The sequence below is a fragment of the Haliotis rufescens genome, unplaced genomic scaffold (assembly GCF_023055435.1).
Source record: "Haliotis rufescens isolate VD_foot unplaced genomic scaffold, xgHalRufe1.0.p SCAF_38, whole genome shotgun sequence".
Classification (NCBI taxonomy): Eukaryota; Metazoa; Mollusca; class Gastropoda; order Lepetellida; family Haliotidae; genus Haliotis; species Haliotis rufescens.
The window spans coordinates 1,054,961-1,071,458 of NW_025964090.1; the positions used below are offsets into that span (position 1 = coordinate 1,054,961).

Genomic DNA, 16,498 nt, shown 5'->3' on the forward strand with positions numbered 1-16,498 from the left:
CTCGCTGGACTCGATTATTTACAGACCGCCGTGATATTGCTGGAATATTGCTAAAAGCGGTGTGAAACCATACTCACTCACTGTAGGGACGTAACTTTGCAGCACGAAAATGTTGCACTTGTAACTTACATTTTGAGGCAGCATTGCTGTACTGCCATGTCCGGCTGTTTCTCCAGGCCTCTTCCCCCATAGAACATGTCTGGGATGAGATGGACCGACGCCTACGACAGGACCAGAACCAGTCGGTTTATGCGAGCTCAGTTAGCCAATCTTTGGTGGACATTTGGAATAACATCCCTACTTTATATGAAGCACAGTTACTTTTTACAGTAGAACAGAATCACCCCAAAGTCCCAATTTTGGAATAATGTCTAGGACATTACTACATAGGTGGTTTCGTCCGTTTCTGACGTCAATTCCGGTAGCGATGACATAATTCCGGTGACTTTGAGGGTGATACTAGCTGTTAACCTATTACCTGCCCTTCGCCGTGTAGACAGACGAAATTGATCAAATTGTTAACCTACAATCAAAGACGGGTTATTACCTACTAGACCGCCTCCGTGGTCTAGTGGTAGAGCGTCTGTCCGGAGAGCGGAAGGTCCGGGGTTCGATCCCCGACCGCGTCATACCAAAATACGTTAAAAAGATGGTACTTGTTGTTACCCTTCCTGGAGCTCGGCATTAAGGGGCTAAAACAAGGACTGGTCGGCTCGGAGTCAGTATACTGTGTCTGAGTGGGGTATTCATGTTAAACTGCGGCATGGTTCTTAGTGAGCTAGCACTATAAATCGACATCAGTCCGGACTAGTACAAGCACGTCGCTATATAAGTGCAATAATCGTGGACGCGACGTTAAACCCCATTTCACCTTATTACCTACGAGCTATGGTAAGGCTCTGATGGATATTGAACTCTGCATGTGTTAGACAATGTAAGTCGAGTTCTGAGACTTTAGCTGCTGTGATCATGCCCAAAAGGAACGCTGCCTTTTGGGGTTTATGCAACAACATAGCAGACGTCAAAGGTTAGAAGGGCTTTTTCCAAAAGAGTGGAAAAGATGACAAAGGGGTTCCATTTAGGGAAAGTGCGTGGGGTCTTGATATCCTCCAGAAGGACAATTCTCATGATTCTGTTGAGGACAGGATGATTTCTCGATAGTCTGTCATGCTATAGAACAGAGGTTAGAGTAGACCTGTATCCTTCGAAGATGGCAAGACAGAACTTATCCTGGTGATCGTCATTGGATTAGGACCTCAACCGGAAGCCTGCATCTTATGAGCGGTTACTTCCAAGCGTGAAGATGGATACTGTATAGACTGGCGTGCATGACTACTCATCTTGGTTTGGCAGAGGTTCCAGTAGTCTGAGGGGTTCGTCCACGAGTAGCTGAAACAGTCTGAGGAACCGGCCATAACGTTGCTATCAGAAAGGTCATGCAGTTTGTATCACCTATATCTCACACCGGAGATTCCAAGGTGGGAAAGCGTACACAAATATTCCCGTCCAGTCCATGGACAACGCATCAACTTGAAGGGCTTGGGGGTCCGGCACTGGGCTGACATTCACTGGATGTGGCTAACGAGTCCAGATGATGTGTGTCCCACGTCGATCTAACGGAATGCTTCTGGGTGGGGAAACCAGTCTGGAGTCACTATCCTACCCCGACGAGATAAGCTTCTGTCATGATGTTGAACTTTACCTGGTATGTGACGGTAAACAACAAACAAACAAACAACATCGTAGATTGCGCTCATCTTGAGAAATTGATGTGAAGATGCTTTTTGTAAAGTTGCCATAGCCCCTGAATCGTTTGTCATGCATGATGTTTCCTGGGATCCTTCAACAGTTGGCGGGGAATGTATTAGGCTATCTAACCTTGGTGTCCTCGGGGGGGGGGGGGGGGCAGTTCCAGTCGTCTAAGGCGACGCGATTCGCTGTTTCTGGTGTGCCCCAGGGACTCAAACTCTGGACAGAATACGACTGGGCCAACCATATCCCCAGTTGAACATGAAAATATATAGACTTAAAATACAATACAAATGTATGTCGAAACACAGATTGACTTAAACCTATCTTGCATTAGATAAGATAATTAAGAATTTGACAAATTAATATTTTACAACATTTGTAATATATGAGTTACATCATTAGCCGTGTTCTAAACATCTTAAGGCGTGTTGCAGGTAAAAGATCTTGAAGTTTCAGCATGATAGATTCGGGGTTGGGGTGTGGAAGTGCCCTGATAAAAATTGTTATATATTAAAATCCTATTTATGCTATTTCACCACAACAAACTGTCAGTGAACAAAGAAGCGCTACGACGGAGCAGGCATTTTGGTCAATAACGTTCGATAGTGAGTGTGGGGGGCACGGGTGGCCCAGTCGTCTAAGGCGCCGCGATTCGCTGTGCAGAGTTGCGTCCCTTGGGCACACCAGAAACCTATGATTGTGGGTTCGAATCCCGGTTCATCCCAATTATGTTTCTAGGTTTGTCAGCACCATACCCGTGCTCGTGGGTTTCACCGAAGTGGTAAACGTCTGAGACCTGCATCACTTCGGGCTTTCCTCCCACATTAAGCTGACACGCCGTGATATAACTGGAAGAATGCTAAAAGCGGCGTTAAACCCAACTCACTCAACTCGGGTGTGCGAGTGAGTGAGTGAGTGAGTGAGTGAGTGAGTTTAACGCCGCTTTGAACAGTATTTCAGTTATATCATTGTTATCAGTTTTATGTGTGAGTAAAAGGCAGCGGGGACGCACGTATTGGTCGTTTACCACTTTGGTGAAACCCACGAGCACCGTACTGGTGCTGACAAACCTAGAAACAAAACCAGGGCGAATCTTTGATTTGAACTCACGATCATAAGTTTCTGGCACGCCGAAGGGACGCAACTCTGCACGACGAAATTGCGGGGGCGAGGGTGACCGGGACAGTCATGTTTGGATCCTTCACGCAGAGAGGTATGTTATCGAGAGTAAATATTCTGATTTTATTAGGTAAATCCCAGTTACATGTATATTTATTTAATCGGTAAAATTATATTAGGGACTACAGTTCTACAGTTTATTGCAGTGTCATACGGAAAGCTAACAAAAAGGGTAAGATCCCCTCCCCTAGTACTATATATATATTCCACAGTCATGGCGCAGGATAGTCTAAAAACAGCAGAAGGGGAAAGGTTCTTCTAAAGAAAAAAATACAATTATTTTAAAGAAATGTTTTCATTGACAAATTTCTAGTTGGTTCTCAGAAATAATATACAGCCTCTCCAGAACTGTATCCAAGTGTATTTGTGGGGAACACAGAAAATTAGTGCTTTAGAAAACCATTATTAAATATATTTTACGGTGGGCGGATCTGCAAACTATTTTTAAAGTATCGCTTCTTTTCGGTATCAATTTGGTAAGACTGTATCTACAACTGTTATATGACGATTTCACAGAAATGACATTCACTTGGAAAGTGGGAATGAAATTGTTTTTCTTTTTTTAATTCTTTGTTGACAACATTTCGAAAAAGCATGACAGACATGGGGTTGAACTCGTCAATATCCGTATCATACCCAGAATGATCACAAGTGTGAGGTTTGCAAGGAGTGATGTCCCTTTGATAATTCTTCGAAATCATGCGAAGGTAAAACGAAAAGGCTGCCATAGCCAAAATACTTGCAGAGTCATGTAACTTCCACCTTGTTAACCCGACTAAGAGATATTTCTCGACGAGGTAAGAGTGTGTTGAATTTAAAAGCCGGAGGAAACGGTGAAGAAGGAATATGATACTGCCAGGTAGGCCTACTGCTGAATGAAAGTAGGGCAGAATATGCACGGCCACATGTGTTAACCTGTCTGATCACTGTATCCCGGAACGTGAATATTTTACTGAAAAGGAGGTTTACGGGCATTGGGCTTGGCCAGGCTATCTGTCGTTATGATTCTCACAAATGTCGGTCAGTTTTGAATTGCTTCCACGTCATAATAATTTCAGAGGTATTTTTGTCCTTGTTTGTGGTGAATTATCTCCCCTGAGCAACTTCAGCATAACTTTGATTTTATTGACGAAAAGAGCATACAAAACAACTTTGATCCAGACAATCAACACGGCACGAGGATGTTTTGTAGCATGCCTACCTATTGATGCAAATACCTATTCAGACCATCTTTAGTATACAGTACCACTAGGGCTGGGACGAGTCCAAATTTACTACCCGGTACCCACCTCCCTATTACCCCACCTTACCTTGGTACCTGCTGTAGATATCTAGAGATAGGTACAAACTGTCCGATTTGGAAAAGTTTGACCGTAGCCCTGGCAAAATGTATTTAGATATACGTGTAAAACAATCTGCATGAAGTTTTATCTTTATTCAGACATATAAAAAGTAAGAAGGAATGGGTGCATTGTCAGAAAGAAATGGGAACATTAGTGACTTATAGTGTAGCCACAGTGTTTTAGATATATTTTTTCCCTTAAACAATATATCACTTGACTAACCATGGGTCCGGGTAGTCCTGGGGGTACCCTTGTCCTACTCAGGACCCACCTGACCCGAGTACCCGAGTTACCTGTCCCAGCACTAATTACCACAACTTCTTTTGAGGAGGGGCAGTTGGGTAGCCTAGTGGTTAAAATGTTCGCTAGTCATGCCGAAGAGCCCGGTTCGATTCCCGACATGGGTACTAATGTGTGAAGCCCATTTCTGGTGTCCCCTGCCGTGATATTGCTGGAATATTGCTAAAAGCGGTGTAAAACCATAATCACTCACTCACTCACTCCCCTTTGTCAGGAGGATCTGGCTGCAGGTCACGTCTCAAAGACAAGAAACCAGTTTTTGTGACAGTCTGTCGAATGTCGTCTTGCAACCTTAGGATTGTTAGCCCAATAGCCAGCCAACTTAGGGGAGCAGGTCAAAACAGCCTCATGTCAGAAAGGCCTCAAAGGTAAAGTCAAAATGGTAACAGAAAAAAAGTCAAAATAGCCACGACCCATAGTCAAAATGGCCACGATGAAGTCATAATGGCAACAACACTAAAGAAGACAAACTCAAGTATTGTGTCACATAATTGTATTTTATACATTGTATAACAGTTCTTAACACTACCATGCACCATGTGCATACAGTTCTTAATTCAGCACTAACTCAGCACAACACAAGTGATAACACAGTTCTATGTCACAGTTCCACATCACATATGAAACCCTTGGTCCTTGGTTTGAAGTGCATATGCTCAGCAGCTCAGATGGTGTTGTGTTGCCTTCCTTGTACATTCTCCAGGCCGCAAGGGGCGGTCGGGTAGCCTAGTGGTTAAAGTTTAGCTAGTCACGCCGAAGACCCGGGTTCGATTCCCGACATGGGTACAATGTGTGAAGCCCATTTCTGGTGTCCCCACTGTGGTATTGCTGGAATATTGCTAAAAACGGCGTAAAACCATACTCACTCACTCATTCCAGGCCGCAAAGATTTCTTCTTGCAGGTTTGTAGCATTTTTCTTGATGTAGCGGTGGAGGTTGCCAGCTTGCATCAAGAAGACCTGAAGGCCAAGGAGAGACACCTCCTTGTGTAGGATTAGTCTGAAATAAAAACACTAAAAGTAAAAGGTTTCCTCATTAGGATTAAAGTTTATTTATGTTTTCACAACAGATTGGTACACTGGTCAGTACAGAGATCAAAGTAAATGGATGAGACTGGTTAAAACAACACATGCAATATACTATAAGGGTAACGCTATTTTTCAGGGTATTATCATTTGCAGAAGCCCGAGGTCTTCCATTAACTGCCTGACGAAAGAGGGCAGCTGAAAAGACCGAGGGCTTCTGCAAATGATAATGCCCTGAAAAATAGCGTTATTGTTATTATAGTTAAAAAAAAGAATTTGTTATCAAATAACAAGAAACAACAATATCGGTTTTCAAACATTTACTGCAATCAACACGAATGTCACTGACCCACTTTTACAAATATGGAAACGTCATAGAAACCAGATGACATCACTATTGAATGTGACGTCACCTATCCCTATCCTATGACGTCATCTAAAAATGTCTAACAACGGTCATGATAATGGCCCGTCGTCAAGAAATATGGGGGCATTATCAAGTTACAGTGGCCTGCTCATTTTTGATAACATACAGGCGGTGTAATGATAATTCTATCCATTTTAGCTATAATGGAAGATATTAAATTGTAATAACAACATCTAATATGTATACTCTGTAGACAACCTGCTCAATTTGGATATTAATTTTTTATTAAAAACAACATCTAACACATATACTCTCTACACATGTATCATGCTTGCATTCATTCATTATTATTGACATTTTGACCAGTGACCTGTGGCCATTATGACTTTACCGCCTCTGTGGTCTAGTGGTAGAGCGTCCGCCTGGAGAGCCTGTTACCCTGTCTGGCGCTCGGCATTAAGAGGCTGAAACAAGGACTGGTCGGCTCGGAGTCAGTATACTGTGTCTGAGTTGGGTATTCATGTTAAACTGCGGCATGGTATCTCAGTGTGCTAGCACTATAAATCGGCATCTGTCCGGACTAGTACACAGACACACGTACATGCACGTCGCTATATAAGTGCAATAATCTTGGACGCAACATTTAACCCCATTTCAACTCACCTCACGCCGTTATGACTTTTTTGTTTTGGCTGTTGTGACTATGGGTTTGTGGCCATTTTGACTTTTTTTGTGGCTGTTTTTAGTTTTGAGGCCGTTTTGACTACAAACCGACTGAGCTACGTCCACACTGTTAAACTTAGTGCATATTTACCGTATCATGCATGAAAATGCATAAGATGGAGTAACAACCCCCTTAGACCCCCTCCACAGCTTGTAAAGCCTCGTAACCATCCTGGTCAGTATGAATCTAATTGATGTATTGCAAAAAAATTCCTATGGTAGATTGATAGTGGTTGGACCGAATTATATCTAAACATCACGTTTAGATGTGTGCAATATCATTAAATAAATACCTGTAACTTATAGACTACATTCCTATGCATAATAATGAAAACAACCAAAGCAAAAAAAGAAACTACCATATTCGACATAATAAGCGCGCCGCTCTAATAAGGGTCCAGAGCTATATTTGCTAATATATTGGCTCGTAAACAATCCCAATTAGCACCCCTTCCGTTTGATGAGTGTACACAAGACTTATTTATTCGTGTATAATAATGTGTGTTATATGCATCCTTAATTATGGGAAATTAAATTCTGGAAAACTATATCTGTCGTATATAAACATTTTTGACTGTCAGCTTCAACCACGAAATTTACGATCTTTCAACTCTGTTGTTTTTTCACCAAAATAATATTCCAAAAGAGCCCCCTATTTCTAATTTTGAGAGTGCCCTGGGCGCTTATTATGTCAAATACGGTATGCATATCAGTTACCATTTACAATCAATTAAGTTTAAACCGATGAAATCTTTTGTTGAAAATCAAATTGCATGGTTAGATAGAAGCCAGTGTTTATCAAAGCTTAGATGAAAGTATGAATATGCTTGGTCGTATGAAGCCAATCACTCTCTACTCTCTACCCAGAGTTTCCTCTGTCTCATCGTTATGTCTTACAAGTCCATTGATGTGTTTTTCATCTGATTCATTTTCGATAAACATAGCTCATGAAATATTTCACTTTCACTGTAACCATATGCTATGCATGAAAAACTGTTTCCATTTGCGTATTTATGATCCTTGTGATGTCATATAAGCCATATGGAGAGCTAGAGATACAGTCACTTTGTGTTAAGACATATTGTCAAGCACCTCACTGTCGCAGTTGTAGTAGGAGCCGCAATTTGCTGTGCAGAGTTTCGTCCCTTGGCCACGCCAGAAACCTATGATTGTGGGTTCAATTCCTGGCTCGCCCTGATTATGTTTCTAGGTTTGTCAGCACCATACCCATGCTTCTGGGTTTCACCAAAATGGTAAACGTCTGAGACCTGCATCACTTTTGACTCCCCCCTCCCCCCAGTTTAAGCTGTCATGCCGTGATATAACTGGAGTACTGTTAAAAGGGGTGTTAAACCCACAGCATGTCGTTGGTTCTGTGTGCTTTTAAATCATGCATGAAATCATTGCCAAGTGTTACGTCACATGCCTGATTCAATTCTCAAACCAAAACAATAGTGCTCCTCAAGCTCCGACAATGCAAGTGTTGCACAGAGTAAACTAGCTTCAGCCTTATGTTTTAATAGAGGCAAATTGAAGGAAAAGCTTGGGTCTTTCTCTTATGGCTAAGTTACAAAATACTAACTGACAGCTTGAATAGATTAGAAGTGTTTATCAAAGCCTAGGTTACAATATAAATAATATGCCTTGGTAGTATAAAGCCAGTCACCGACTGTTTGCACTTTCAGAAAAGAACCAAGTTCAATTCTTTCATAACATTGAATTCATAAACTTTGTAGACTGCTATTCTAAAGGAAAGCCTTGATTCCTTTATCCATGGGGCTTTTGTTACAAACTGTGGTGACATTTTACAGAATATACACTTGGCATCTATGAAAGTCAAGCACACAAGTAAAATGACCTCTTGTGGGCATGTGCGCTTTTGAGGTTAGGATTGGCCTTCCCTTGTAAGAGGCAACCAGTGGGATCAGGTGATCATGCTCGCTGACTGGTTGATGCAGGTGATCATATCCCATTCCATACATTATGTCATGATGTCTGTTTATTATTTACAGATTGGCTTCATACAGGTTGAATATTGCTGAGTGTGGTGTTAACCAAAAAATAAACAATTTTAGTGTGACTGTGTTTCTTTGATAACTTCTTTGACAGGCATTTAGAAGTTGGAGTACTAAGTAAGGATAAGAATTTATGGATGAACAACTTTTTTATTACAATTGAGCACACTTAAAAGGCTTGGTTCCATTGTGAACCTTCATGTGTGCATTCAGAGTGACGTTTCAGTGTAGGTTCTATCACCGTTTACTGTGCTTAGTAAATTTTAATGCATCATATCAAATTTCAGTGTTTGGCTGTTGGGCAATAGAAGTTTTGGTGTTTTTTAGCATTTCCATCCAAAAACATTAACTTTTGACCAATAATGTTTTGCTTTACTATAAGTAATTTGATTTTGTGATTCCTTCATATTATAATACATATAAATTCTTTATAGACTGTGTGTGACATTGTGTGTATCGTGATAGCCCTGTTTGTCACTGTGAGGTTAATGTGGAAACATCAGACGAAGCATTCGTGACCAACTCATGTTATTCCGGGACAAGCCGAATAGCGACTCGTGCCCCTCTCATAGCCAGTTTTGCGACCGGGTTCCGTCTTAGCGCAAATGGGCATACCTAAAATAATTGTCAACTCGTCGCGTTAAAGTTCACATATATTTCCCCATATTTTATATATATTTCAGATGCAGTTTAAAGCCCATCTGGACTTGTGGAATTATACAGTATGGTAGAACACATTTAACTGTGCCTTGGGTATATTTTTAGATGCAAGACATATGTAAAATCAAAAATTATTTCTGAGGAATTCTTTGATGAACAACTTGAAATCAAACGCTCATTCTGATTGGTTTGTCGTATTTCTGCACATAACATTCATCGATAGGGGGACGAGTCTTCTTGCAGGTTACGGAAAGGGGCGAGTGGTGATGAATGCAGATGAAGATGATATGGAAACATCAGACGAAGATGATAAACAATGAGAAATTAAGTGACAACTTTTTTATGTTTTCAGTGAACACCGTAACATCCAAAAGTTGATAATGGAAGTACAAACCCATCCCCAGAATCCTGGCTCTGTTACAGAAACATGTGTAATGACAGACGGTGAGAGAGCGTTGCTGGATGATCTCAAGAAAGAATCTGATACTGACATGCTGGAAACAGATTGTCTCAAGAAACAGCGTAGTGAGTGTGGGAAAGAATTCACAGAAAATGGCCATCTGAAGAGACACATGAATACACATGAAAGTGGTCACAGTGATGTGAATGGGAAACCTAATCAGTGTGGGGAATGTGGGAAAGTGTTTACGCGATCAAGTAACTTGCAGACACACATGATGAGTCACAGTAGCGTCAAGCCTCATAGATGTGTTCAATGTGGAAAAGTGTTTACGCGATCAAGTAACTTGCAGACACACATGATGAGTCACAGTAGCGTCAAGCTTCATAGATGTGTTGAATTTGGGAAAGTGTTTACGAGATTAAGTACTTTGAAGACACACATGATGAGACACAGTGGACAAAAGCCCTTTGAGTGTGATGTGTGTGGGAAAGTACTAAAATCTTCATGGAGCATGAAAATGCACCATAAGACTCTCCACCGTGGAATCAAACCTTTTAAGTGTGCCAAATGTGGAAAAACATTTTCACTAAGAAGTACTCTGAAGGGCCACATGTGGATTCACAGTGGAATCAAGCCTTTTAAGTGTGCTGAATGTGGGCAAGAATTTGCACACTCAAATAACATGCAGTCTCACATGAGGAGTCACAGTGGAATCAAGCCCTTTGCGTGTGATGTGTGTGGGAAAGTATTCACAACATCATGGAGCTTGAAGATGCACCAGAAGACTCTCCACTGTGGACTCCAGCCTTTTAAGTGTGCTGAATGTGGGAAAACATTCACACTAAGAGGTACTCTGGAGTGTCACATGAGGATTCACAGTGGAGTCAAGCCCTTTGGGTGTGATGAGTGTGGAAAAGCATTTACACAAAGAGGCACTCTGAAGACTCACATGAGGCTCCACAATGGTATCAAGCCTTTTAAGTGCGGTGAATGTGGGAAAGAGTATGCACAAGCAGGTACTCTGCAGGCTCACATGATGAGTCACAGTGGACTCCGGCCTTATAAGTGTGATGAGTGTGGAAAAACGTTTCCACTAAGAGCCACTCTGAAGACACACATGAGGCTTCACAGTGGAATCAAGCCTTTCAAGTGTGCTGAATGTGGGAAAGAGTTTACAGAAGCTGGTAACCTGCAGACACACATGAGCAGTCACAGTGAACTCAAGCCCCATAAGTGTGAGGAGTGTGGGAAAACATTTAGACTAAGAGCTACACTTGAGATTCACATGAGGACTCACAGTGGTATCAAGCCTTATAAGTGTGTTGAATGTGGGAGAGAGTTTGCACAATCAGGTACCCTGAAGTCTCACGTCAGGAGACACAGTGGTGTCAAGCCGTATGAGTGTGAGGAGTGTGGGAAAACATTTACCCTAAGAGATACTCTGAAGAATCACATTAGGATTCACAGTGGAGTCAAGCCCTTTGAGTGTGTTGAATGTGGGAAGAAATTTACAGGAGCAGGTGCCTTACGATCTCACGTGAGGATTCACAGTGAAATGAAGCCTTATAAGTGTGGTGAGTGTGGGAAAACCTTTACACAAAGAAGTAATCTGAATACACACATGAGGATTCACAGTGGGATCAAGCCTTTTAAGTGTGATGTGTGTGGGAAAGAGTTCACACGGGCAGGTACCCTGCAGTCTCACATGCTGTGTCACAGTGGACTCAAGCCCTTTAAGTGTGATGAGTGCGGGAAAAAATTTACACAAAATAGTAATCTGAATGCACACATGAAGGTTCACAATGGAACCAAGCCTTTTAAGTGTGCTCAATGTGACAAAGAGTTTGCACATGCAGGGAGCCTGCAATCTCACTTGAGGCATCACAGTGGAGACAGGCCTTTTACGTGTAGCGAGTGTGGGAAAACATTCACAATATCAAGTCGTCTGAAAAGACACATGGTGCATCACAGTGGAGACAAGCCTTTTAAGTGTAGTGAGTGTGGGGAAACATTTGCGCTAAAAAGTTATCTGCATGCACACATAAAGCTTCACAGTGGAATCAAGCCTTTTAGGTGTGGTGAGTGTGGGAGAGAGTTTGCACACTCTGGCAACCTGCAGTCACACATGAGGAGTCACAGTGGAATCAAGCCCTTTGAGTGTGATGTGTGTGGGAAAGGGTTTGCAAGATCTTGGAGCATGAAGATGCACCAGAAGAGGCTTCACAGTGAAGTCCGGCCCTGAAAGTGTGGTGAGAGTTGGGGGAACATTCACTGCATCAAGTTGTCTGAAGACACACAGAGGGCATCATCAGGGAGTCCTGCCCTGAAAGTGTGGTGAGAGTTGGGGGAACATTCACTGCATCAAGTTGTCTGAAGACACACACAGGGCATCATCAGGGAGACCTGCCCTGCCTGCCCTGAAAGTGTGGTGAGAGTTGGGGGAACATTCACAGCATCAAGTTGTCTGAAGACACACAGAGGGCATCATCAGGGAGTCCTGCCCTGAAAGTGTGGTGAGGGTTGGGGGAACATTCACTGCATCAAGTTGTCTGAAGACACACACAGGGCATCATCAGGGAGTCCTGCCCTGAAAGTGTGGTGAGAGTTGGGGGAACATTCACAGCATCAAGTTGTCTGAAGACACACACAGGGCATCATCAGGGAGTCCTGCCCTGCCTGCCCTGAAAGTGTGGTGAGAGTTGGGGGAACATTCACAGCATCAAGTTGTCTGAAGACACACAGAGGGCATCATCAGGGAGTCCTGCCCTGAAAGTGTGGTGAGGGTTGGGGGAACATTCACTGCATCAAGTTGTCTGAAGACACACATAGGGCATCATCAAGGAGTCCTGCCCTGAAAGTGTGGTGGTGGCAGGCATCAGAGTGAAGTCAAGCCTCACTACTGTACATAAGCTAATGGCGCAAGTGTGGGAATCATTGAGCTTAGTGACAAAGGTACATCAGCTATCAATGGCAAGTCTTTTTCTTTAAGTGAAAATGTTGACCGAACAGATGTTACCTGCCTTACCTCTCCAAGGTATCTTCCTATCTCATGGTAACCTTGTGGGAGGTACTACTTCAAGTGAGACCTGATGAGAGGTTTTAGATTTGAATTGTAAGACCTCCTTGGTGTTTTTATAATTGAATTGTAAGAACTTGGTTTTGCACTTAAATCAGCCTTCAAAGTCACAATTCTTTTTACATGAAGCAAACCCACAAACTGCTGTATTTGCCAGTATTAGGCCTCAAATTATGACACATGAATAATATAATGTATTTTAAGTGTTAATCACTTAATCATGTTAATGTTAGCATGGGCAAGGTTGTCCTTGTCATAACCCTGCAGGGCCCGTGAAGATCCGGGGTAGAATAGGTCTTCAGCAACCCATGCTTGCCGTAAAAGGCGACTATGCTTGTCGTAAAAGGCGACTAACGGGATCGGGTGGTCAGGCTCGCTGACTTGGTTGATGCATGTCATCGATCCCAATTGCGTGGATCAATGCTCATGTTATCAATCACTGGATTGTCTGGTCCAGGCTCGATTATTTACAGACCGCCGTCATATAGCTGGAATATTGCTGAGTACGGCGTTAAACAACAAACAAAACAAAACAAACATAACCCTGCAGACAGTAATCTACAAATGTAACAGATTAAGTCAGAGCTACAGATTAGCTGCGTATTTGCGCAAAATACCACCCCAGCCCACCCCGATGTTTCAACCCCAATTAGTTTCAACTAACTTGCATACAGAAATGCATTGCATTAAAAGAAAAACTTTAACGTACATACTCAATGAAGCTTATTCAGCATTCATTCAATGGAGCTAATTTCCGAAACACAATTACAAGTTAATTTACTTTCCGAGTCAAGCCTGTAATAACACCAGTTGTATACAACTGAAACATTATATTTTTTTTAAAATCTTAAAATGTTTTTGGGAAAATCCAGAACAATGGAGTACTGAAGGTAAGCTTCATTAACTGGTGGCAAGGCACTGCTGACACCCAGTGTGGCAAACAAGCTGAACTTTGACATAAACTTGAGATAGCACTGGAAACCTGTAGAGTAGGCTGTTCTTGTGTGTTGACTGATAGCTGCTGACCACAGGGTATCCAAATGTCTGTTCAGGTCCGCATCACTTCTTGGGCCCCAAGGTAATATATCTTTTTGCATCCTTTCAGAAAGAACTGCATAAAGTATGGAGGATTCAAGGGTAGAGTAAATACTGACCCAAATATGAAAAAAAGTATTGATATGTAGGGTCTTTAGATTAAATAACTATCAAACTATAGCAGCAAAGCTCAGTGATACCTTTGATGTCATCGATACTTCGATACTTGGGAGACAAATAATGTCTTGTTCTTACTTGATCTCAGAATCCCCTGCCCTGTTCTTATTATGAGGAGCCGAATCTGGAATTTACCTCAGATGAATTTAGTTTAGTGTACTCTGACTTCAAGTCCTGCCAAATAGCATCCTTATGTTCGATGCTGATAAAAATTATGTTATTATATTATAAATAATAGCCACCCAATCATCAATCAGATTCAATATCTGGGAACAAACAGCTCCCAGGCCTGAATTCTCCATGACCTTTGCTCATCATGCAGATCAAATACTTTCTTCTGACCAGTGGCAGATGTTTCCCACTGTTTCTCTTCCAACCTTATGTCCCAGGTTTAAACATTGCAGACTGAGGCATTGAAAACTAACTCACTTTAGTTAGTCAGGTGATAGTCAAGTGAGCTTTTGTTGTGTTGTCTGTCATCTGGGAATCCATGATTTTGTACATCTCTTGTGATTCTTCAAAGGCTATAATCTTTGTTTGTTTGGTAGCTCACCTGATTGAAGTGAGCTTTTGTTGTTACATGTTTCTTATCGTCTGTCCAACCAACTGACATTCAACATCTACATACATTGTCCCTTGAACCCCGCTTCAGGTCCTGTCTAAATAGCATCCTTATGTTTGATGCTGATAATAACAATAATGTTATTTTATTATAGATAATAGCCACCCAATCAACAATCAGACTCAATATCTGGGAAAAAACAGCTCCCAGGCCTGAATTCTCCATGATCTTTGCTCATCATGCAGATCAAATACTTTCTTCTGACCAGTGGCAGATGTTTCCCACTGTTTCTCTTCCAACCTTATGTCCCAGGTTTAAACATTGCAGACTGAGGCATTGATAACTAACTCACTTTAGTTAGTCAGGTGATAGTCAAGTGAGCTTTTGTTGTGTTGTCTGTCATCTGTGAATCCATGATTTTGTACATCTCTTCTGATTCTTCAAAGACTATAATCTTTGTTTGTTTGGTAGCTCACCTGACTGAAAGTCAAGTGAGCTTTTGTTGTTACATGTTTCTTCTTGTCTGTCCAACAGACTGACATTGAACATCTACATACATTGTCCCTTGAACTCCGCTTCAGGTCCTGCCAAATAGCATCCTTATGTTTGATGTTGATAATAATTATATTATTATATTATAGATAATAGCCACCCAATCAACAATCAGACTCAATATCTGGGAACAAACAGCTCCCAGACCTGAATTCTCCATGATCTTTGCTCATCATGCAGATCAAATACTTTCTTCTGACCAGTAGCAGATGACTTTATTTGAGTGACATTCACCAGTGGCAGATGTATTCCACTTTTTCTCTTCCAACCTTATGTCCCAGGTTTAAACATTGCAGACTGAGGCATTGAAAACTTACTCACTTTAGTTAGTCAGGTGATAGTCAAGTGAGCTTTTGTTGTTTTGTCTGTCATCTGTGAATCCATGATTTTGTACATCTCTTCTGATTCTTCAAAGGCTATAATCTTTGTTTGTTTGGTAGCTCACCTGACTGAAGTGAGCATTTGTTGTTACATGTTTCTTCTTGTCTGTCCAACCAACTGACATTCAACATCTACATACATTGTCCCTTGAACCCTGCTTCAGGTCCTGTCTAAATAGCATCCTTATGTTTGATGCTGATAATAACAATTATATTATTATATTAGAGATGATAGCCACCCAATCAACAATCTGACTCAATATCTGGGAACAAACAGCTCCCAGGCATGAATTCTCCGTGACCTTTGCTCATCATGCAGATCAAATACTTTCTTCTGACCAGTGGCAGATGTTTCCCACTGTTTCTCTTCCAACCTTATGTCCCAGGTTTAAACATTGCAGACTGAGGCATTGAAAACTAACTCACTTTAGTTAGTCAGGTGATAGTCAAGTGAGCTTTTGTTGTGTTGTCTGTCATCTGTGAATCCATGATTTTGTACATCTCTTCTGATTCTTCAAAGGCTATAATCTTTGTTTGTTTGGTAGCTCACCTGACTGAAGTGAGCATTTGTTGTTACATGTTTCTTCTTGTCTGTCCAACCAACTGACATTCAACATCTACATACATTGTCCCTTGAACCCTGCTTCAGGTCCTGTCTAAATAGCATCCTTATGTTTGATGCTGATAATAACAATTATATTATTATATTAGAGATGATAGCCACCCAATCAACAATCTGACTCAATATCTGGGAACAAACAGCTCCCAGACATGAATTCTCCATGACCTTTGCTCATCATGCAGATCAAAAACCTTCTTCTTACCAGTAGCAGATGACTTTATTTTAGTGACATTCACCAGTGGCAGATATTTCCCACTGTTTCTCTTCCAACCATATATCCCAGCTGATGAAACACTTTCTCCTCTCAGCTGCTGTCATCACTGCTGT

General features: G+C 41.7%; 1 protein-coding gene across 1 annotated transcript; it reads left to right on the forward strand.

Moving 5' to 3' along the window:
* Window positions 1-3,638: 3,638 nt before the first annotated feature.
* LOC124120258 (gastrula zinc finger protein XlCGF58.1-like) lies at window positions 3,639-13,127 on the forward strand. Its single transcript, XM_048381373.1, has 2 exons — window positions 3,639-3,790; window positions 9,717-13,127. The coding sequence occupies exon 2, from the start codon at window positions 9,745-9,747 to the stop codon at window positions 12,007-12,009; it is 2,265 nt and encodes a 754-aa protein (XP_048237330.1). The 5' UTR covers window positions 3,639-3,790; window positions 9,717-9,744; the 3' UTR covers window positions 12,010-13,127.
* Window positions 13,128-16,498: the final 3,371 nt, after the last annotated feature.

What these genes read in the sequence shown, in the direction of transcription:
- LOC124120258 (XM_048381373.1), top strand. Translation starts at nt 9,745, where the DNA reads ATGGAAGTACAAACCCATCCCCAGAATCCTGGCTCTGTTACAGAAACA.